Source organism: Trichosurus vulpecula, chromosome 5 (assembly GCF_011100635.1).
Source record: "Trichosurus vulpecula isolate mTriVul1 chromosome 5, mTriVul1.pri, whole genome shotgun sequence".
NCBI classification, from domain to species: Eukaryota; Metazoa; Chordata; class Mammalia; order Diprotodontia; family Phalangeridae; genus Trichosurus; species Trichosurus vulpecula.
The window spans coordinates 53,798,554-53,821,385 of NC_050577.1; the positions used below are offsets into that span (position 1 = coordinate 53,798,554).

Sequence of the window (22,832 nt, forward strand, 5' to 3'; positions counted from 1 at the left end):
ATGTGATGAGACCGTTAATTCTATTAGGAGCTATTTATGCCATTTCCTCTTTTCCCTGCTGTGTGATGTAAAAAGATTTCCATAGTAAACACTAAATGCAGTGGGTAGCTCAGGGTTGCCTAACTCTACTCAGCTTGATTGGGAGTTGCAGTGCTCTTTAATTCTGTGATTCAGTGATCAAATGAGGACTAATTGTGTTGTCAGTATTTAAGAAGCCTAATAAGTAAAGGTGGGATGAATTCTGAAGAGAGTCCATGATTATAAGTTGCAGATTATTTATCACATCTTCACCTCTGGCTTTCTTATGCTCTCTTGTGCAGATTGCTACTGAAGCAATAGAAAATTTCCGAACTGTTGTTTCTCTGACTCAGGAGAAAACGTTTGAGTATATGTATCAACAGAGCTTGCTGGGACCATACAGGTAATGAATGATGGAATGGAGTGGAGGTCAGGAGGGTGACAGGGAGGAAAGCTGGATTTTCTTTCCACTACTAAGACTATTTTAAAATATTTTTTCCTATAGGACAAAGAAAAGTTGTACCTCTAGAATGGGGGGGGCTTTTAGTGATTTGCTGCTTATAGCATCAGTGTTTTAATTAGAACTGTCTTAGAACTGACTTTATTTAGTCCACAAAAATCAGTTCTTGTTGTGTGTGTATGTATATTTTTCCTTCTAGGACAGATCTTTATGAACTCCTACCTTGATTGCTGTAACTGAAATGATTGGGTGTCATCCCATCATAGAATTTCTGTTCAGGTCATGGAAACACATTAGGTCCTCAAGAACATTAGTTCCAGTCACAACATCCTATGGTAGCAATGACACAAATAACTCCTTGGTGCTGGCCACCAATGTCATTCCTCCATCTTCTCCTCCCCACCCCACCTCCACCTTGTTTTCTGTCTTGAGTATTTATACTTTCCCTTCACCTTGAAGATTTTTCCTCCCTTCACTATCTAGTACTGCCTCCTTTCCTTGGCAATCAACAAGCATTTTGAACTCCAACTTTGTGCCAAGGGATACAATGTATGCAAAGGCATACAAATACAAAAAAAAATGAAACACTCCCTACTCTCAAGAAGATTCTACCAGGGAGACAATAAGTATGTGTACTACTATATACAGAATAAATACAAAGATAATAAATACAAGGTAGTTGTGGGCAGAAGGAGAGGGAGCAGATCTACCAGAGGAAGAAGTGTAGCAAGCTTCAAGAGATTAGTGACTTAATTTGAACTCAATTAGTGATAATTAAATAGTCCATCACTTAGTAAGAATTAATTGAATTGTTAAAAAAAAGACAAAACCAGTCATTTTGCTTTGCTTCTGAAAAGGACAGCTTTTCCTTTAGGATACTACAAAGAAGAATGCACAGATAACTAATGGCCCATGCCATTACTGACCCTGTCTCATCAATGTTGGGATAGACCCTTGATTTAAAAGCACACCATTACACTAAATGTATTTGTTCCTACCTGAATGCCATGATTCATTTTTTCTTAAATTCCTTTCAGAAATTCTGTGAAGAAAGCACATATCTTTGGCTTCACTTTTGGGCTCACCCAAGCAATGATGTTTTTTGCCTATGCTGCTTGTTACCGGTTTGGTGCCTACTTGGTGGCACATGGACATATGGATTTTCAAGATGTTCTCTTGTAAGTATTTCAGTCTATTTCTGCATTTGACCTGTGATGTGCTCTAGAATTAAACATAACAAATTGAGAGACAACCAATTTATTTCAGTGTTGCATCTGGCATGGCTATAGGAGACAAATTCTAGGCACGTTAGAAAAAAATATATCAAAGTGATATTTCTTGAGACTTTCAAAGGGTCTTCATCCCTTTGGGGAATACCTGAAGATGGGTGAGAAATTCAGATGTCCTCTTTAAAGGGCTTTAATTAGGCCAATTAAACACAGGATGGGAAAGAAAGTTTGACAAGCAGACCTACACAAAGGTCCATAGCATAGGATCAGAAGTTGTAAAATGACCATCATAGTCATCCAAACTTCTCATGTTACCCATGAGGTCCCTGGGTTCCATTGACTTGCCCATGGTTGCAGATGTAGTAAATCAATCAATGGGGTGATGTTTATGTAGTACCTACTATATGCCAGGCTCTGTGCTAGAAAGTAGGGCTGTAAACACAAAAATGAAATAGTCCCTACCCTAAAGAAAGTTGCATTCTATTGTATGATAACATGCTAATATATAAGCATATATAAAATTGATATTAGATATTGGGGTGGAGGTACTAGCAATGAAGAGAAAGAATTGAGGGATGGAGAGGATTCTGAGAAAGCTTCATATGAGAGACACAGCATGGAATCATGGATAGAATGCTGGATTAGTAATGAGCAAGGCCTGGGTGGAAATCCTGTTTCTGATATTCTTTGTATGATTCTGGAATAGACAGTGAGCCTTACTTCCTGCAACTGAAAAAGGATAGGATTGGAATAGTTGGACTCTATGGTCAATTCCAGCTCTAGCTTTGGCAGAAATGATTTTTTATATGTGTCCACCCAAAAGTATTCAGATACATCTTTATAGCAATGCACAAGCCTTAAGGAAAATCACAATTAGTTATTTTTGGCATAAAGTTTCTGATAGGATAATTTATGTATTTCTTCTCTCTGAGGAAAAGCATTGACTCAACTGAAGCTGTTGCTACTCTTTCACTTGGGTTTAAAATTTTAATTATCCAAGTACAGAATGGGAGAGACCTTGTTTGAGAGTGGTTAAGGTAAAAATGAGTGGGCTTTGCAGGAGGCTAATTGACTGCAAGCTCGCTATGAGCCAGAAGTGTGCCTCAGCTACTAATAAAGATAATTCAATCTTAGTCTGTATTAATGGAAATAAGTTTCCAGATCACGGGGCTGATAATGCGCCTGTGTCCTGTACTACCTAGATCATATCTAGAATATTATGTTCAGTTCTGGGTACAACAGCTTGGGAGACACTGACAACCTCAAACATATCCATAGGAGGGCAACCAAATGGTGAGGACTGCACAACCACATCATATGAGGACTAGTTGGACCATGAGAGATGTTTATCTTAGAGAAGACTGAGATGGGGAAAGGGAAGGTGAATGGTAGAGAGCATAAGACATTAAAAGGGTTATAATATGGAAGAGAAGCCTTTGTTGCTCCAGAGGGCAATAGTAGGGATGATGTCTGCAAATGGAAAGGAGGCAAACTTTTCCTTAGAAGTGAGGAGGGGCAGCTGGGTGGTTCAGTGGATAGAGCATGTGCCCTAAAATCAGAAGGACCTGAGTTCCAATCTGCACTTACTAGCTGTATGACTCTGGGCAAGTCGCTTAACTCTGATTGCCTCAAAAAAAAAACCCAAAAAGCAAGATTTTTGTTGTTGTTGTTAATCTGTGTGACAACAGTCTGCCATTTGCCTGGAAATGTTCACACTGGCTGGAAATAAAAGGATACTTGTATTAGATAAAGGTTGGAAAAAGTGGCTGAACTGACCTTGAAGTCAGGAAACCAGAGTTCAAATCTGGCCTCAGATACTTAGTAACTGTGTGACTCTGAGCAGGTCACTTAGTCTCTCAGCCTCAGTTTCTTCATCTGTAAACTGAGGGTAATAATATCATTTAACCTCAGAGGGTTGTTGTAAGGATCAGATGAGATAACACGTATGGTACTTTGAAAATATTACAGCTAGCTATTCTTGTGGTCATAGTCGTTGTTATTATATTCCTAAGGTTGTACAATTCCTTTGTGTATAAATTAAATGATTATAGATTAAAATGATAGCTAGAGAACTTTGATACCTCTCACAGAAAGCCTCTGTCTCTCCCTAAGAGTCACTCTTCTCTCCCCTCCATTGATACAAGCTATGATGATTCTAGAATTCACAAATGGGACTTGGGCAAAGGGAGAGGTTTTGTTTTTTTTAACTTTTATAATAATTAGACCTATTGTAGAAACATTAAATTGAAATCACTGTGATCATGACTTTTTAAACCTTTGGGTTTTTACAGGGTGTTTTCAGCCGTTGTATTTGGTGCTATGGCATTGGGGCAGGCAAGTTCACTTGCACCAGACTATGCCAAAGCTAGAGTATCAGCATCCCACATCATCATGCTGCTGGAACGGGAACCTTTGATAGACAGCTACAGTGAGGAGGGACAGAAACTGGTCAGTTTCACCTTTGGGGTTTATCATTTGCGTACTGACTCTTCACTGGCTAGTTTGGATTGCATAGTAAAATGCCACTGCCTCCAGAACAAAGACTTTCATTTGTGTTTTTGTCTCCCCAGTGCCCAGCCCAGATGCCTTCTAGACAGTAGGTGCTTAATGAATGTTGAATTGAGTTATAATAAGAAATCAATGGAACATGCCTTTAATATTTGTTGCTGATATAAGTGTAACTTTCTAGAATACCTAGTGAAAATTTTTTTAAGAAACTAGCTAATTATTGTAGGTTTTTAATATATATTATGTTTATACATTAGAATATAAAATATAAATTTCTATGAAAATTATATTTTGTATATAAATTTACTTATAAAAGAATGTTATATAATGATATATAGCATTATACAAATATGTAATATGTATATGTAACATATACAGGTATTTTTATTATAATGAATTTACTGTTGGTTACATTATTTAGGGCATGTGGTTTGTCTTTATTTATGTGCTTGTTTATTTATTTATTTATTTATTTTGGAGGCAATTGGGGTTAAGTGACTTGCCCAGGGTCACATAGCGAGTAAGTGTCTGAGACCACATTTGAACTCAGGTCCTCCTGACTTCAAGGCCAGTGCTGTATCTATTGCAACACCTACCTGCCCCTGATCTGCTTTAATTAAAAAAACATGCAAAAGGGTTGCCTCCACTTACTGAGTCTTAGTATGTCTGAAATAGAGCCAAAAATAAACGGTAAAAAAATGCTTCTCATAAGGTAGTGGAGAAGGAGTAACCTCGTAGCCTGTTTTTGCTCATCATGTAGTTAATTTAATGGTATTTTGATTTTAGAAAACATTTGAAGGGAATGTGTCATTTAGTGAAGTCAAGTTCAACTACCCTACCCGACCTAACATTCCTGTGCTTCAAGGGCTGACCCTGGAGGTGAAGAAGGGTCAGACCCTGGCCCTTGTGGGCAGCAGCGGTTGTGGGAAGAGTACAGTGGTGCAACTCCTTGAGAGATTCTATGATCCCCTGGATGGACTATTGGTAAGTAGACTGTTCTCAGGATAATCACGTCCTTTGAAGCCATGAAATTGTGTGTCTTGATTCAAGGGTTCTCTCTTTTATCGAGCCAACTTTCAGTGCCATGTTTTATAGCAGAAGACCTCTGATTCCCCACAGTCTCTTACTGAGTGGTTTAAGACTCACAAGATGGGAAACGATTTTAGGATCCAAGATTTAGAACCAAGAGAGACCCTACAGATCATCTAATCCAACCTCCTCATTTTACAGAGGAGGAAAGGAAGGCTTTTGGTGTTAGAAATGACTTAGCCAGGTCACCAAAGTAATTAATTGGTGGCAGAGTCAGGGCTATTTCCAGTTCCATGCTCTTTCTTCTCCACCATCAGTCTTGCCTTTCAAGATCATTTGGAGCCAGCTTGGAGGACAATTTGAGGGACAGGCCGTATGGGGTGTGTTGTATAGGACACTGGAGAACTACTAAATGGCATTGCAAGAAGCATAAAGTGTACAAAGGAATGTTTTAAGGTGATTGGTCTGGCAGCAATTGTAGGAATGATTAGGAGGAGAGACAGAAGACAGAAAAAGCAATTGTGAAGCGATAAGATGCTGTACTAGGATGGTAGCCTTTAATTCAAGTGATTGATTAAATACCTTCAGTGATGAGTAGCAGCATGGCAGAATGGGTGGAACTCTGCCCTTGGGAGTCACAAAGACTCGGATTCAAGTTCTGCCTTTGAAATAAACTAGACCAGAGGTACTTAAATTTTGTGTGTGTGTGTGTGTGTGTGTGTGTGTGATGGATTTCCTTTGGCAATCTGGTAAAGCTCATGAGCCCCTTCTCAGAGGAATGTCTTTAAATGCATAAAGTAAAACATGTCTTCTTACAAAGGAAACAATGATTATGAAATACAGTTGTTAAAATTTTTTTATATGTTCATGGACCCCAGGTTAAGAACCCCAGGGCTCCCTCATGTACTATCTCTTCTGTGTGAAGCCTTTTCTGATTCTCTCTCTATCTCCTGCCGACTATTTTTAGTATTCTTCCTCCCTAAAACATCTCATATTTATTTTGTATTTATTCCCACATATACGTGTGTTTATGTTGTCTTCCCCAGTTAAATGTAGGGGAGACACATTTATAGAGTATATTTGGAAGCAAGGTATTTTTCATTTTTGGCTGTTTATCCCCAGGGCTTTGCACATAGTAGGTGCTTAATAAATGCTTATTGACTTGGCTTGTAGACTCATCATCATAATGCATAGTATTTACATGATATTTTACATGAGATAATTTGGCATGAAGATCAAATGAGCTACCCATGACCACCATCCTTTTCCTAGCCAGAAAAAAAAACTGACACTGAGACATGAGAGAACCCAGGCACCATGATGTATCCAACCAGGTGTTGTGATTCACAAAGTTGGGAGCCAATGTGAAAGCACAGTAAACACCATCACTATTTTCTTTTTTTTTAACTTTGAAAATGATGAACAGTATTTATTACATAATTTTTTTAAAATTTAATTTATTTAATATATTTAGTTTTCAGCATTGATTTTCACAATACTTTGAATTACAAAATTTCTTCTCATTTCTACCCTCCTGCCTACTCCAAGATGGCGTATATTCTGGTTGCCTCATTCCCCCCAGCCCTCCCTTCTGTCACCCCACTTCCCCTCCCATCCCCCTTTCCCTTCTTCTCTTGTAGGGCAAGATAAATTTCTATGTCCCATTGCCTGTGTACCTTATTTCCTAGTAGCATGCAAAAACTTTTTTTTTTGTTTTTGAACATCTGTTTTTAAAACTTTGAGTTCCAAATTCTCTCCCCTCTTCCCTCCCTACCAACCCTTCCTAAGAAGGCAAGCAATTCAACATAGGCCACTTGTGTATCATTACATAAATCCCTTCCACAATGGTCTCAGACCATGGAAAAACTCAAAAAGGATCTGGAAAAGCAAGTTAGAGAAGCAGAGGAAAAATTGGGATGAGAAATGAGAATGATGCGAGAAAACCATGAAAAACAAGTCATTGACTTGCTGAAGGAGAACCAAAAAAAATCTGAAAAAATATTGAAGAAAACAACACCTTAAAACATAGACTAACTCATATGTCAAAAGAGCTCCAAAAAGCCAATGATGAGAAGAATGCCTTGAAAGGCAGAATTAGCCAAATGGAAAAGGAGGTCCAAAAGACCACTGAAGAAAATACTACTTTAAAAATTAGATTGGAGCAAGTGGAAGCTAGTGACTTTATGAGAAAACAAGATATTATAAAACAGAACCAAAGGAATGAAAAAATGGAAGACAATGTGAAATATCTCATTGGAAAAAGCACTGACCTGGAAAATAGATCCAGGAGAGACAATTTAAAAATTAGTGGACTACCTGAAAGCCATTATCAAAAAAAGAGCTTAGATATCATCTTTCAAGAAATTATCAAGGAGAACTGCCCTGATATTCTAGAGCCACAGGGCAAAATAGAAATTGAAAGAATCTACAGATTGCCTCCTCAAAAAGATCTGAAAAAGAAAACCCCTAGGAATATTGTTGCCAAATTCCAGAGCTCCCAGGTCAAGGAGAAAATACTGCAAGCAGCCGGAAAGAAACAATTTGAGTATTGTGGGAAAACAATGAGGATAACACAGGATCTGGCAGCTTCCACATTAAGGGACCAAAGGGCTTGGAATATGATATTCCAAAGGTCAATGGAGCTAGGATTAAAACCAAGAATCACCTACCCAGCAAAACTGAGTATCATGCTCCAAGGCAAAATTTGGACTTTCAATAAAATAGAGGACTTTCAAGCTTTCTCAGTGAAAAGACCAGAGCTGAATACAGAATTTGACTTTCAAACACAAGAATCAAGAGAAGCATGAAAAGGTAAACAAGAAAGAGAAATCATAAGGGACTTACTAAAGTTGAACTATTTTGTTTACATTCCTACATAGAAAGATGATTGGTATGATCCATGAGACCTCAATATCATAGTAGCTGAAAGGAATATGCATATATGTATATGTGTATACATGTATATATACATACATATGTGTGTGTCTATGTATGTATATATGTAGGTATATATATGTATATATATACATATATATATATATACACACATACACAAAGGGCACAGGGTGAGTTGAATATGAAGGGATGATATCTAAAAAAATAAAATCAATTTAAGGGATAAGAGAGGAATATATTGAGAGAGGGAGAAAGGGAGAGATAGAATGGGGTAAATTATCTCTCATAAAAGTGGCAAGAAAAAGCGGTTCTGTAGGAAGGGAAAAGGGGGCAGGTGAGGAGGAATGAGTAAATCTTGCTCACATTGGATTTGACCTGAGGAGGGAATACCATACACACTCAATTGGGTATCTTACCCCACAGGAAAGAAGGAGAAAGAAGATAAAAAAGGGCAGACAGGGGGAGGAGGTAATCAAAAACAAGCAATTTCAAAAAGGGACAGGGTCAAGGGAGCAAATTTAATAAAGGGGGATAGGTTAGGAAGGAGCAAAACATAGTTAATCTTTCACCATCACTATTTTCACAAAGTTCTGTATGTGTGAGATCCCTGTTCCATAAACTCCAGGAAACCAAGGAAGATGCTGTTATTCCAACACACGGTGGTAAACTGGCAATCATTCAATAATCCCATGCATAAAATAAAACCATTAGTCTCAAAAAATCCAAAAAAAACGAGCCAGTTATTTGTGTTTGGAGTTTCCAGGCTAATGATGTGTTCCTTCCCTTCTCTCAATCTCCCGTCTACCCTGCTCTTCTTATTGTTCCTCAAACATGATGCTCTGTCTTCTCTCCTTGTGCCATCGTAGTGTCCGTCCTCCATGTCTGGACACACTTGTCCTCCTCACATCCATCTCTTGGAATTCCTAGTTTTCTTCAGGATTCAGCTCAAGCAACTCCATCTCCATGAAGCCCTTGCTGTTGAATTTTTTTTCACCCTCCCACCCAAAATTATTTTGTGCCTATATTGTATGTAGCCTGGCCGGTCTCATCTATGTGCATATAATCTCCTCCAGTAGAATATAAGCTCCTTGAGGGCAGAAACGGTTTCATTTTTATCTCTGTAACACAAGCACCTAGCACAATGTCTGGCACTTAGTAAGGGCTTAATAAGTGCTTGTTGATGAATTGGACTTTTGCTTTCAGAAAGTTGATAACCAAGACATCAAGAAGCTTAATGTCCAGTGGCTCCGGGCTCAGCTTGGCATCGTGTCCCAGGAGCCCATCCTGTTCGACTGCAGCATTGGAGAGAACATCGCCTATGGAAACAACAGCCGGGTGGTGTCACAGGAAGAGATTGTGAATGCAGCCAAAGCCGCCAACATCCATCCTTTCATTGAAACATTACCCAAAGTAAGTCATTTTCTTGCCCTTTAAAACCACAAACAGATGCTGGTCTCCTACTCCCTCTGCTCTGCCATCTCTCACTGGTAATAGAAAATTCATGTTCAGAGGACATACCATCTTTTCCTTCATTTAGTAAACACAATTTTATCATCTAGAAGGGGAGATCACATTTATATCATTATAGTCATGTGTGTTTTGTTTTCCTGATTCTGTTTACTTCACTTCATCTTGGCTCACATAAGCCTTCCCATGCTCTCCATTTATCATAGTCATTGTCTCTTATGGTAAAATAGTGTTCCATTACATTCACATATCAGAAATTGTTTTGCCATTCCTCAGTCTATGTGCATCTACTTTGATCACAATTCTTTGTTACTTCAAAAAATTGTGCAATAAATATTTTGATATAAAAATAAAATAAAAGGGGAGATCATCCATATATGAACATGGTACAGTGGTACAATGGAATGAGCAATGGATTTAGAGCCAGAGGGAGTGGATTCAATTCCTGGTTCTACTAATTCAGTGACTTTGGGTAACAACTAGGTGGTGCAGTGGATAAAGTGCAGGCCCTGGAAGCTAACAATTCCATGAGACTTTAGGAAGCAATGAAACAAAGTCAAAAGAATGAAAAAATAGGAAAAAATGTGAAATGTCTCATTGGAAAAACAACTGACCTGGTAAAGGGATCGAGGAGAGATCATTTAAGAATTATTGGACTACTTGAAAGCCGTGATAAAAAAAAGAGCCTAGGCATGGTATTTCAAGGAATTATCAAGGAAAACTGCCCTAATATCTTATGTCCAGAGGGTAAAATAGACATTGAAAGAATCCACTGATTATCTCCTGAAAGAGATTCCAAAATGAAACCTCTCAGGAATATCATAGCCAAATTCTAGAGCTCCCAGGTCAAGGAGGTAATATCGCAAGCTCGCAGAAAGAAACAATTCTGATAGCATGGAGCCATAGGATCACACAAGACTGAGGATCGGAGGGCTTGGAATATGATATTCTGGAAGGTAGAGGAACTAGGATTACAGCCAAGAATACCCTCCCCAGCAAAACTGTGTATAATTCTCATAGATATTTAATGAAATAGAGGACTTTCAAGCATTCCTGATGAAAAAAATCAGAATGGAATGGAAAGACATTCAAACATAAGGCTCAAAAGAAGCATAAAAAGGTAAACATGAAGGAGAAATCATGAGAGACTCAACAAGGTGAAACTGTTTACATTCCTATATGAGAAATGATACATAAGAACTTTATCATTATTAGGGCAGTTAAAAGGAGTTTGCATAGATAGAGGGCAAGGGTGTGAGTCAAACTGTGCATACCCTTTAACCCAGCAATACCCCTACTAGGTCTGTATCCCACAGATCAAAGAAAACGAAAAAGGATTTATATGTACAAAAATGTTTATAGAAACTTGTTTTCTGGCTACAAAGAATTGGAAACCGAGGGGTTGCTCATCAATTGGGGAATGGCTGAACAAGTTGTAGTATATGATTGTGATGAAGTACTATTGTGTTATAAGAATTAATGAGAGGGGTGACTTCAGAAAAACATGGCAAGACCTACATGAAAGAAGTGAGAAGAACCAGGAGATCATTGTGCCCAGTAATAGCTACATTGTAATGATGATCAGCTTTGAAAAACTTGGCTGCTCTGATCAACACAATGATCTAAGACAATTCCAGAGGACTCATGATGAAAAAATGTTATCCATCTCCAGAGACAGACCTGATGAACTCTACGTACACACTGAAGTATAATTTTCTCACTTCCTTTATTTTTTTTTGCTTGTTATGTGATATAGAAAGGTGTTTTGCATGCTTTCACTGTATAATTGATATCACTCTGCTTGCCTTCTCAGTAGGTGGGGGATGGTGGGAGGGAAAGAGAGAATATGGAACTCAAAATTTAAAAAGACAAGAATGATAAAAATATATTAATAATGAATTTTTTAAAATGAAAAAAAATCATCCAGAAAGAAACCCCACTTCCCCTCATTCCCAACCTTAACTGCCATTTGGGTTTACTCTGGGACCCACTAGGGAAGAGAGCAAGTCAAAAAGCATTTGTTAAGCACCTGCTATGTGCCAGGCAACTGTGCTAAGTGCTTTGATGCAAAGAAAGGCAAAAAAAAGTAGTCCAGGCACTCAAGGAAGTCATAGTCTAATGAGAGGGAGACGATATACAGGGTGTCCCTAAAGTCTGGACACATAGGCAAAAAATGCACATTTTTGAAATATTTAGGATATTGGCAGACATTAACCCTCTTGACTTCTTTTTCTGGGGTATGCTAAAAGAGAAGGTGTACTCAATGAAAATCACAGATGCAACACACTTGATTGAATGCATAAAGAGTGAATGTGCTAAAATTGACGACAATGTGGAGTTATTGTATCAAGTTCACATGAATCTTGCAAAGTGCATCAACCTCTGAATCACAAATGATAGAAATCACATTGAAGATGTTATTTGTTAATATTCCAATTAAATGAAATGTTGTTGAAAATTTTATTCATTTCATTCCCTGAAAATATACATTTTTGCCTATGTGTCCAGACTTCAGGAACACCCTGTACAAACAACTATGCACATTGTGCATGATAAATTGGAGAGAATCTCAGAGGCGTTAAGCACGCATCTCATGCTGTGTTAGACCCCTGGAACTTCCTGGGGCTATAGTACTTCCCATTCCTTATTTCATTCCCTCCTTTCAGTGCTAGGTAAGGACAACAGCCAGGCATAAATCCCATGCCTCCACCAGCTCCTTTCAAAGTGACTTCTGATCATTGTATCCCCAAACCCTGAAGAAGATTGTCCATTTCATAGGGTTTGAGGGTCATATTTTTTTAGATAGCATTATGGATCTAGGGCTGGAAGAGGCATCATAGGCCATTAAGCCCAAATCTATCAGTTTGAACCTGAGAAAACTGAAGCCTAGGGATTCCAGGTGATTTGCCCAATGTTAAAGGTAGAATTAGAACCCAAGGCCAATGGTCTCTCCACTGTATTTTGCTGCCTCCATAACTAATACTCAATTAAACTCTGTGTGTCGAGGATAAGGTCAGACATTTGGTGAAGGGTTCAGCCTGATAGACCTAGAGAAAACAGTGACTCCAGTGTTCATATGAGACTTTTCTCAGCATCAGCCTATTGCCATTTTGGTGGGCCTGTGCCATATTTCTCCCTGCCTATTACCAGGCCAAAATATTCTTATTCGAGTAACAGATCATTTGGAGCAGGGGTTCTTGACCTTTTGTATGTTATAGATTCTTTTGGTAGTGTGAGGACAGGCAGGACCTTCCTTAGAATGTTTTTAAGTGAATGAAATTTCAAAGGAAAATTGGTGTACAGTTATCAAAATATTTCCTGAATAAGTTCACAGGCCACAGCATAGACAGTTGTAGGGTTGGCATAGCCCAGCATGGGCTCTGGAGTCTGCTGACCTTGGTTAAAATCCAGCCTCTGACACCACCCTTGTGACCTTGGGCAAGAGGTCACACTTAAGCTCCTTAGGGCCCTATTAAAATGAGGGGGTCAGACCACATGGCCTCAGATCCTTTGTAATTCTTCTCAGCCTCAGTTTCTTTATCTGAAAAAAAAAAGGTTGGATTTTCTGGTCTCTGAAATTTCTTCTCTTCTAGAAGTATGAACTTTGAAAAATTTGAAGAGAGGAGACTCTATACTTTTTAAACATTGAGTTCCCAAATGATATTTCTTAGTCAATTAAGACCACTTAAACATATGTAGCAGCCAGAGATTTTTTTGTTGGAAGGTGAGGAGGAAGCGGTCTAGACCTCAGATGTCATCTACGTAGGAGCTCTAAGGTGGAAGCTTCTTGCATCAATGAAGATCAGCAAGTAAGCACCTCCAAGAGTTGCCTGAGGCCCTCTCTCTTCTATCTGCCATACTGTACTTCTTCTCATAGCTGAGCACAGCTAGGAATAATCAAAGAGAGACTATAATTAAAGAACTAAAAAATTCTTCTCTTTTAGGATGCTTTTTAGTTTAACGATGCCAAGAGCACCACCCTGTGTCGATAGTTAAAACAACGACTATTTGTACTATGTACAGTTACTAGGTAATTTTACATAGTACATATATATTGTACTATGTGTATTTTGCTCAGCAGGTTAAATTATTTCCCTCTGAGGAAGATAAAAAAAAGTTAAAAGGGGGTGATGATGGAGGGGAGGGCAGATGGGGGTGGAGGTAATCAAAACAAACACTTTGGAAAGGGGACAGGGTCAAGGGAGAAAATTCAATAAAGCGGGATGGGTTGAGAAGGAGCAAAATATAGTTAGCCTTCCACAACATGAGTATTGTGGAAGGGTTATACATAATGATACATGCGTGGCCTAGGTTGAAGTGCTCGACTTCTTAGGGAGGGTGGGTGGGAAGGGAAGAGGGGAGAGAATTTGAAACTCAAAGTTTTAAAAACAGATGTTCAAATACAAAAAAAAAGTGTTTGCATGCAACTAAAAAATAAGATACACAGGCAATGGGGCGTAGAAATTTATCTTGCCCTACAAGAAAGGACGGGAAAAGGGGATGAGAGGGGAGGGGGGTGATAGAGGGGAGGGCTGACTGGGGAACAGGGCAACCAGAATATATGCCATCTTGGAGTGGGGGGAGGGTAGAAATGGGGAGAAAATTTGTAATTCAAATTGTTGTGAAAATCAATGCTGAAAACCAAATATGTTAAATAAATAAATTAAAAAATAAAATAAAATAAAATAAAAAATAAGTATCAAACAAAAACCAATCCCTTGGTTTCCCCATTTGAAAAAAAAAATAACCAACTATCTTTCTTGACAAAGTTTGTTTGGTGTAATGAAGAGAGTGATAGACAAGGAATAAAAAAGACCTGAGTTCAAATTCTAGACAAATCACTTACATGTTGTCTCAGCCTCAGTTTCTTCATTTGTAAAATAAAAAGACCTTCCTCAAGATTGATAAAATAAAAAAACATGTAAACCAAAAAAAGAATTATTTCCCTCTACAAATATTAATTCCAGACATGATAACACACACAAACACACACACACACACACACACACACACACAATATCCCAGTGGTACATACCTAGAAGTGTCTATACTCTCATCAAAGTGGGTTTTTTCTGACCATGCTGCATATCAAAACTCATTACATTTACCCTGTGTGCTGATCACCTTTCTCCCGCTCTTGTGACATGGCATCCATTACAATGAAGCGCTTAAACTGTCCATTAGTTTTTCTCCCCCTCCCCTACAGAACGATAACAACAACAGTTAGCAATGATATCACACTTTAAGGTTTGCACAGTGCTTTACAAATATTATATGATTTTTAGTCTTAAGGGGTAGGTGCCATTATTATACTTACCTCACAGATGAGGACACTGAGGCAGACAGGGTTTGAGCCACGTGCTCAAAGTCACACAACTACTAAGTGTTTGTGTTTGAACTCAGTTTTTCTTGACTCCAAGTCCATTGCTCCTCCCGCTGTACCGCCTATGTTAGGGGAGTATTCAGTACTTCAGAATGATGATAAAAATTGACTTTGCTTATTACGATTTTAAATTGTCACTGTTTAAATTAAGAAAAATATATTATTGTACTTGTCACATTCTTTGTTTCAAGGAGAAAAGCTAAAACTCACCATTGGAATGGCTAAAAATTCTGGTTATGTCTGTATGGCTGTATCCTCAACTTTTGCTTTTGAATATGTGTTGGAATTCTAATCTTGTACTTTGCCACTGATTAGTGATCATGATTATACACCTTTGGCTCAGATTCTGGATTAGCTTTTGTCTTCCATTCATCTATTTTTTCAAAAACAAATTATTTTGATAATGACCTACTTTATAGTGTAATTTGAAATAAGCCCAGCCATGCATGTTTCCATTTCTCATTTCACCCCCATAATTCCACTCTTGTCTACTTATTCTTCATTTTTGAAAATTTTATTTATTTTATTTTGTGTAATGAAACAAGCATTTCCATAACATAGTAGAATAGAAAAAGATAATTGCACATGAAACTATAAATCTATCATGTATTATTTGCTATTCCTTTTAAATTTATAGTAATCATGAAAATTTCTTTTTTTTCCTTTTTGTCCTTCCCTCCCCCACCACCCAGAGATGACTAACATTAGACAAAATACATGTATATGTGTGTCTATATATATATATATATATATACATATATATATATGTATATATGTAAACTCATTCTAAACATACTTCTATTTATCAGTCCTTTCTCTGGATACAGATAGCATCTTCCTTCATAGGTTCTTTGTAGTTAATTTGGGCATTTATAATAGTCAAATGACGTCGTCGCTCAAAATTGTACTTAAAACAATATTGCTGTTACTCTATACAGTGTTCTTTTGGTTCTGCTCATTCCTCTTTTCATCATTTCATGCAAACCTAGGATAGAAATTTGTTAGGGTTTACTTAATCTATGAAATTCTTCTATGGCATATTATTAACATTGCATCAAGTTAATTTGGGTCGTACTGACATTTTACCTGATCCAGCCACAAATGGGATATTTCTTTAATTATTTCATTCATTATTTTGTTAAAATTGTTTTTATAGTTATCTTCCTATAGTTCTTATGCATACCTTGATATGCTTAAGTACTCAATATATATTGTTAATAATTATAAATCGAATTTATCTTTCTGTTCATCCCTTCTTATTTCTTTTGGTAATATATGATATGAGGGGGGCATTATATTTTACATCCTGATACTTTCAAAAGCCTTGATTAACTTCCTTGTTGAATCTCTTGAGATTTTCTAATTATACCTTTCTATCTTCACCAATCAGAGAGAGCTTCTTTGATAATGCTTATTCCTTTCATTTCTTTTTTTCTTGCCTTATAGCTATAGTTAACATTCTTAGAACTATGTAGGATAATAATGGTGTCAGTGAACAGCTTTCCCTGTCTTTTTGATACATATGTTTCCAATTCTCCATTGCATATGATACTAGCTATCTTTATTTCAGATAGAGGGATAGATATTCATTATTCTAGTCCTTGTAGGTGCAGGCTTCCTTTTGTTTTTAACTAGATCTGTAATTTTGTTTGGTGCCTGGTACAGAGGATGCGCTTAATAAGTATTTATTGACTGACCAGTATAGGGAGCTCCTAGTGAGGAAGTTCACTCTTCCATATCGATCAACAGCTCCCTGCAATTCACTCTTAAAGTGTTGCTTCTAAGGCACTGGGAAGGTGATTTGCCTACAAGAGTCACATAATCCAGTAAGTTTAAGAGGCAGTTCTTGAACCCAGTCTCTGTGACTCTGAGGCAAGCTTTTCATCAGTGGATTTCATCACACCAGCTACCTACAAAGTGGGAAAGACAGAGAAGCAGAGATCAGTATAAAATAAAAAATATTCCTAATGAACTTAACTCTTAAAAATGAGTCCATTCCAACATCCCTCCCTGATTAACACTGCGATTCTTCCTGCCATTATTTTTGGTTGTTTCTTGCTGGTTGTTAGTCTGTGGAAAAACATTGATGAAACCCTCAAATATTTCTCTTCCAATGGTGCAAATGTTTCTGTTCCAATGGCCCCTTCAGTCATTTCTTTTTCAATCATTTCAGACTCTTTGTGACCCCATTTGGGGTTTTCTTGGCAAAGATATTGAAGTGGTTTGCTATTTTCTCCTCCAGCTCATAGATGAGGAAACTGAGGCAACCAGGGTTAAAGAACTTGCCCAAGGCCACATAACTGGTAAGTGTCTGAGGCCAGATTTGAACTCAGGAAGATGAGTATTCCTGATTCCAGGCCCAGCACTCTATCCTCTGTGCCACCTAGCCACCAAACCTTCCCTGTAATCGTGCTTTTAAGGTGTAACCTAAAGTGAAGAATATCTCTTCACATGTGTTTTGCTCCTTATAAGAATATAAATTTGCAATTTTAATGCATTTTATTAAATAAGATAAAATGAAGTTTCCTAAGTTTTAGTTTTTCATAATTTAGCTTTGTTCACTATTTCAAAAATTTTGGTCTCGGTTTCGACAGATTCACTTTAGCCTTTTTCTGGCAGCAGTCATCCTCAGTTGAGGCAGATTTCCCGTAAATACAGAAGAGATGTTTAATTACATTGAGGAAAAATCTTTCTATTCCTATAAATACTGTTTCCAACATAAATGTATGCTTGTATTCTTATTAAAGTATATCAAATGATATAATCATGTGATTTCAAGTTTTTCTTATTGATTGGATTAATAATAGAACAGTAGAAACAGTCTTTGAATTCATAGTACAAATAGATGAACTGACCATTGATCACAATAAATACATTTTAAAGGCACTTAACCTCTTTTTAAACCAGAAACAATAATACTACCTAACAGCATTGATGTGAGAATCAAAGAAATTGTATATAAAGCATTATATTAACGTGAGCTATTATTGAAATTTTCAGTTTTGTTGGCATAGACCAGTGTGGCTTAATCTCTTGACTCATTATGATCAGTCCCTTTCTCAATTTTGATTTTAGTAATTTGATTATTTTGTTCTTCATTTTTCTGATTAAATTTGTAAATTGTCCATTTTATTGATCTTTTCGAAAAGCTCTTTATATGTTGGTCCAGTTATACTTTTGTTCTGGCTTGTTGATTTCTATTATTTTAACACTTTCCTTTTTACTGGCATTTGTCACAATGATTTATTCTTTTTAATTTAGCTTCAAGAAGCAAAGTCTCTTTTACTGCAAACTCATCGTCAAGACAATAATTTTCATTTTTACTAGCATCTATACTTTTTCACATTAACCAAATTTATCTTTAAACACAGAAATATGAAACCAGGGTGGGAGACAAAGGAACTCAGCTCTCAGGGGGTCAGAAACAGCGCATCGCTATTGCTCGAGCACTCATCAGAAACCCTCAGATCCTGCTGTTGGATGAAGCTACATCAGCGCTGGATACAGAAAGTGAAAAGGTATGGGCTTATTCTGAATTCTGAATGGGCTTATTCACATTCTGAAAGAGCCTGTGTTCTTTTAGTATGAATACTTAGTATATTCACAGTCATAGAGATTGGAATGGTAGCGTGATGGAAACAGAAGGGATCACGCATTTATTAAACACCTACTGAATGCCAGGAATCACGCTAGGCACTTTGCTCATTTCATCCTAACAATAATGTTGGGAGTTAGGTGCTGTCTTAACCCTATTTTACAGTTGAAGAAACTAAGGTAGACAAGAGGCTAAGTGACTTCCCATGATCACCCAGTAAGTATCTGGATTTGAACTCAGGTTTTCCTCACTCCAGGCCCACTTCACCTCTTAGCTGCTTATAAAAGTTTAGTCTTGGGAATCAGAAGGACTTCCTGCCTACAACACATATTGTAGCTATAGTAACCACAGGCCAGTTATTTAAAGACTCAGTGCCCCACCCAACTCTCTAAGACTCTACAGCTAAGTTCCCATTAATGGGAATTATTCATCTCCCTGAAGTGGTCACATTATTCAAATTTGAATGGTATATTTCCATTGGACTAGAACCTATGACCCTATTCTATATAATTATGACTTTAAATAGTGTGAATTTGAATACATGTAACCACTTTGGGGACATTCATTATCCCAACAAGTGGGGACCTAGGCATGAGTTACAGATGTGTCGCTGCTCTTCATTGATGAAGAAACTGCTTACACCTCTACCAGGAGTTCCCTCCACTGATGGTATCAAAGGAATCTTCTTACCATTTAAAATGTTCAGTCAGTAGAACCAGGAAAATCAGAGGTTGAGAACCATAGTAGTGGTAACTGACTCCTTTGCTCCTTCTACAGCACGCCTAACTCCATTGCTATAAGAGTTCTACAAATTCTTCATTTCCTATTCTCAGTTGTCATATTCAACATAGGACCTAAAACTGAATACGGAGAGGATGGGACAGTCACAAACTTCAGTCTATTTAGGACTAAGGATAGAGCGATCACTTTTGTTTTTGTTGTTATTGTTTTTTTGTTATATTTTGTGTGGGAGGGAAACCAAGTACACACAAATCTCTTGAGCTGTGTCTGTAACTTGCAAATAGCAAAGGATTGTTCCAGGCTTTCAGAGAAAATTTGCTTCAAAAACCACCTGGCAGGATTGGAGCATCCAAACTCTCCTACGAACTTTGCTACTAAGGCAGGCCAAAAGGTTTCCAAGAACCTTGGTTTATACATGTGCAAACACAAGATGGCAGCAAATGCAGAAAACAGATATTCTAAGAAATGTTTTTAATGGTGGGATGAATTCAGTAAGAGTGAGAAACAAGTATTAATATGTATGCTATGATTGCACATGTATAACTGTATCAAATTGCTTATCATCTGAGGGAGGGAAAAGGGACAGAGGGAGAGAGAGAATTTGGAACTCAAAATTTAAAAAAATGTTAAAAATTCTTTTCACATGCAATTGGGAAAAATAAAATATTATTTAAAAACAAAAACAAAAAAATGTATGTTACTTGTAAAATGATCTCTTTGCCTACCCAGTTCTTAGCTTTGTAAAATCTGTATTACATCTCACTGACATAAAACCACAAGCAAAATACATTTTCTTAGGGAAATGAAGTGGAAAGAATATTGAAGGAGAAGGAATTTAAAAGTTAGAATTGATTTTTCTCTTACAAATAACCATATATGTAATTACTGACTAGGTTGTCCAAGAGGCCCTGGACAAGGCCAGAGAAGGTCGTACCTGTATTGTGATTGCTCACCGCCTCTCCACCATCCAGAATGCTGACCTTATTGTGGTATTCCAGAATGGCAAGATCAAAGAACAAGGAACACACCAACAGCTGCTGGCTCTGAAAGGCATCTACTTTTCACTGGTCAACATTCAGAGTGGGGCAAAGCGAATGTGAACTTCTTTCATAAATTAAATATTTTCTGTATTTGGTGTTTAAAAATGGAATCATTGCCATAAACTTCTGCCATAAGTGCCAGAAAGCAAGTCCTGTAGGCTGTCTCATCTCCTCCTGCAACTGGATCTCTGGCCATAGAAGTCAATGCCTCCAGAAGAGAAGAAACCACACTTAAGGAAGATATACCAATGTCCTATTCATTATGAAATGTATGGGAGTGTTAAGCCTAGCTAGTTTGGTTTCTTTAACAACTGTCTAAGCAATTTTATTTTTTATTTCTAGTCTCCCTCAGAAAAGAGCTTTTTCTTGCTTAAAAAAAATAAGATGCTGTGACCAAAGGGTGGTAACTCCTGAAGTAACTGTTATAAAATATAAGAGCCTATAATAAAACTGAACATTTCTTGGACTACTATAATATTGTTCAAACCTAAACTGAGTATGCCACTTCCCAATCAAAGCACTTTAGATTGTGAGGTAGTTGGTTCAAAATGAAAGAACCCTACTCTGCCTTTTTCTCATACTGGATCCTACAAAGCTGTACAACCTTGTTCACTCTTGTACTTAACTCTGTCGTTTGTTACTTTTCAACTTCTGTTATTATGGCCAACTAAGTGACAATCGGAAACAAAGCAAGATTCATTCATTTGTTTGGGGCCAGGAGAGAAATACTGAATCATGGGACTGAATCTTCCTTTGGTGTATTGTTAATATTTTGCACTGCTGCTGCAAAGTGTTGTTAAAGAATTCTATTATTTTTGCACTTTAAAAAATATAAAACTGCATTATTGTTTTCATTTCAGTACTGACTTTCCTTCCATGAAATCAGTTCCCTACAATGTCAACCCAAATCCACAATGTAGGAGAGTCCAGATTCTGTGAGTTCAGATGTGTTAGATTACAAGGTCTCCTCTCTCAAATTATGGTATTGTTAACCAGAAATCACAGGGCAACAATATGCAAAAAAATTAGCTAGTCTAGGACCCTCTCTTAATTAGTGTTCCCTCAAGCATAATGTGATTCCCAAGTTTTATTGAGAACAACCCTGACCCAAATGAAAACCCCTCTTCTGTGATACTGGCAAGCCTCAAGATTATTCATTATGCTATCCACCAAGGAGTGCTAGTAATATTTTGAAATGTGACCTCTTAATGCCCAAAGACTTCTTTATATGAAAATAATTTTAAGGGGAAAAATACAGCATTAAGATAATGGTCTACTGAAATTCTTTCACACAAACATGGGTGTTTGTATGACAACAGAGAGGATCCCAGGTGAAATATTTTAAGAGATGTTTAAGACCAAGAAGACAGTGACATAGATCAGTTTTGTGAAAGCATGGCAAAACCCAGAAACAGTAGTTGGGAGGGAGGCATCATGTTTTCCTCACATCCTGGCCCTCCCCCTTGTGGATGAGCTTACAGGGTTGGACCAGATAGTCTTTCGTATGTAAGAGGGTTGATACCCCAAGGATCAGAGAGAAAGGTTGGAGATACCTATTTTTAACATCTATATCTCCTGGGCAATCCTCTTAAACAATGAGTCATCAGTACTGTCTCACTTAAATGATATGTTAAAATTCCAGAAATGACTTAACGACTTAGTCTATGTAGTATATATATTGAGTACCTATTACGTTTGTAGCTAGTTTCTCAGCATTGTGGTAGGTTCTATGATAGATATGAAGAAAGCGTGAGAGCCTATCCTTGCCCAAGATACAATCTAGTTGAAGAGACAATTAATATGCATAAAATAGCCCTGAACATTGAAGAAATTCATATTGAGGTATATGTAGGTAATTGTATGAGGTATTGTAGGAAAAGCACTTGATGCTGAAGACCTGAGTTCAAATCCCAGCACGTACTATTTACTAGCTACATGACCTTTGAGTCTCAGGTTCCTCATTTGTAAAATGAAATATTTAGGAAAAACATTTTCTCCATTACTTGCAGCTCTGTAAGTAAATGTAAATATTTAAAATATAAATAATTGCTATCAATGCTCAAAGGAACTATAGAGGAAGGGACCAATATAAAAAGGTAACAGGACTGAGTGACCGGATATGAATGAGAAAAGAAGAAAATAAGTTAAAGATATTTTAAAGTTTTGAGAATGGCTGTGTTGACAGTGAAGCTGGGAAGGAAGCTGGCTTTGGAAGGATGATAAGCTTAGCTTGATATGGAAAGCAAGATGTGCAAGTGGAAACTGAATTGAACACTTGCAGATAAGAGACTAGAGTTCTGGGTACCCACTAGGTAAGGAAAATATTGCTACAAAGTATAATTGTGAAGTCCATTTATTTCTCATTCTAGGTCTTCCTCTTGCCTACTCCTTGCAAAACCAAAATTTCCTATTTCTGCCCAGTTTCTAATCCAAATCTACCAGTCTCCATTTCTAAATAATCTTAGAC

The 22,832-nt window shown here is 37.4% G+C and overlaps 1 protein-coding gene across 1 annotated transcript in view; it reads left to right on the forward strand.

Annotated features, from left to right (window-relative positions):
- Positions 1-21,189, forward strand: part of LOC118849937 (ATP-dependent translocase ABCB1-like) — a 496,364-nt gene extending 475,175 nt beyond the window's left edge. The window contains exons 21-27 of the mRNA XM_036759044.1: positions 321-421; positions 1,516-1,656; positions 3,999-4,155; positions 5,002-5,199; positions 9,343-9,549; positions 18,361-18,507; positions 20,219-21,189. Of these exons, the coding sequence (XP_036614939.1) occupies positions 321-421; positions 1,516-1,656; positions 3,999-4,155; positions 5,002-5,199; positions 9,343-9,549; positions 18,361-18,507; positions 20,219-20,425 (1,158 nt within the window). The 3' untranslated portion in view covers positions 20,426-21,189. The remainder of the gene's footprint in view (positions 1-320; positions 422-1,515; positions 1,657-3,998; positions 4,156-5,001; positions 5,200-9,342; positions 9,550-18,360; positions 18,508-20,218) is intronic.
- The last annotated feature ends 1,643 nt before the right edge of the window (positions 21,190-22,832 follow it).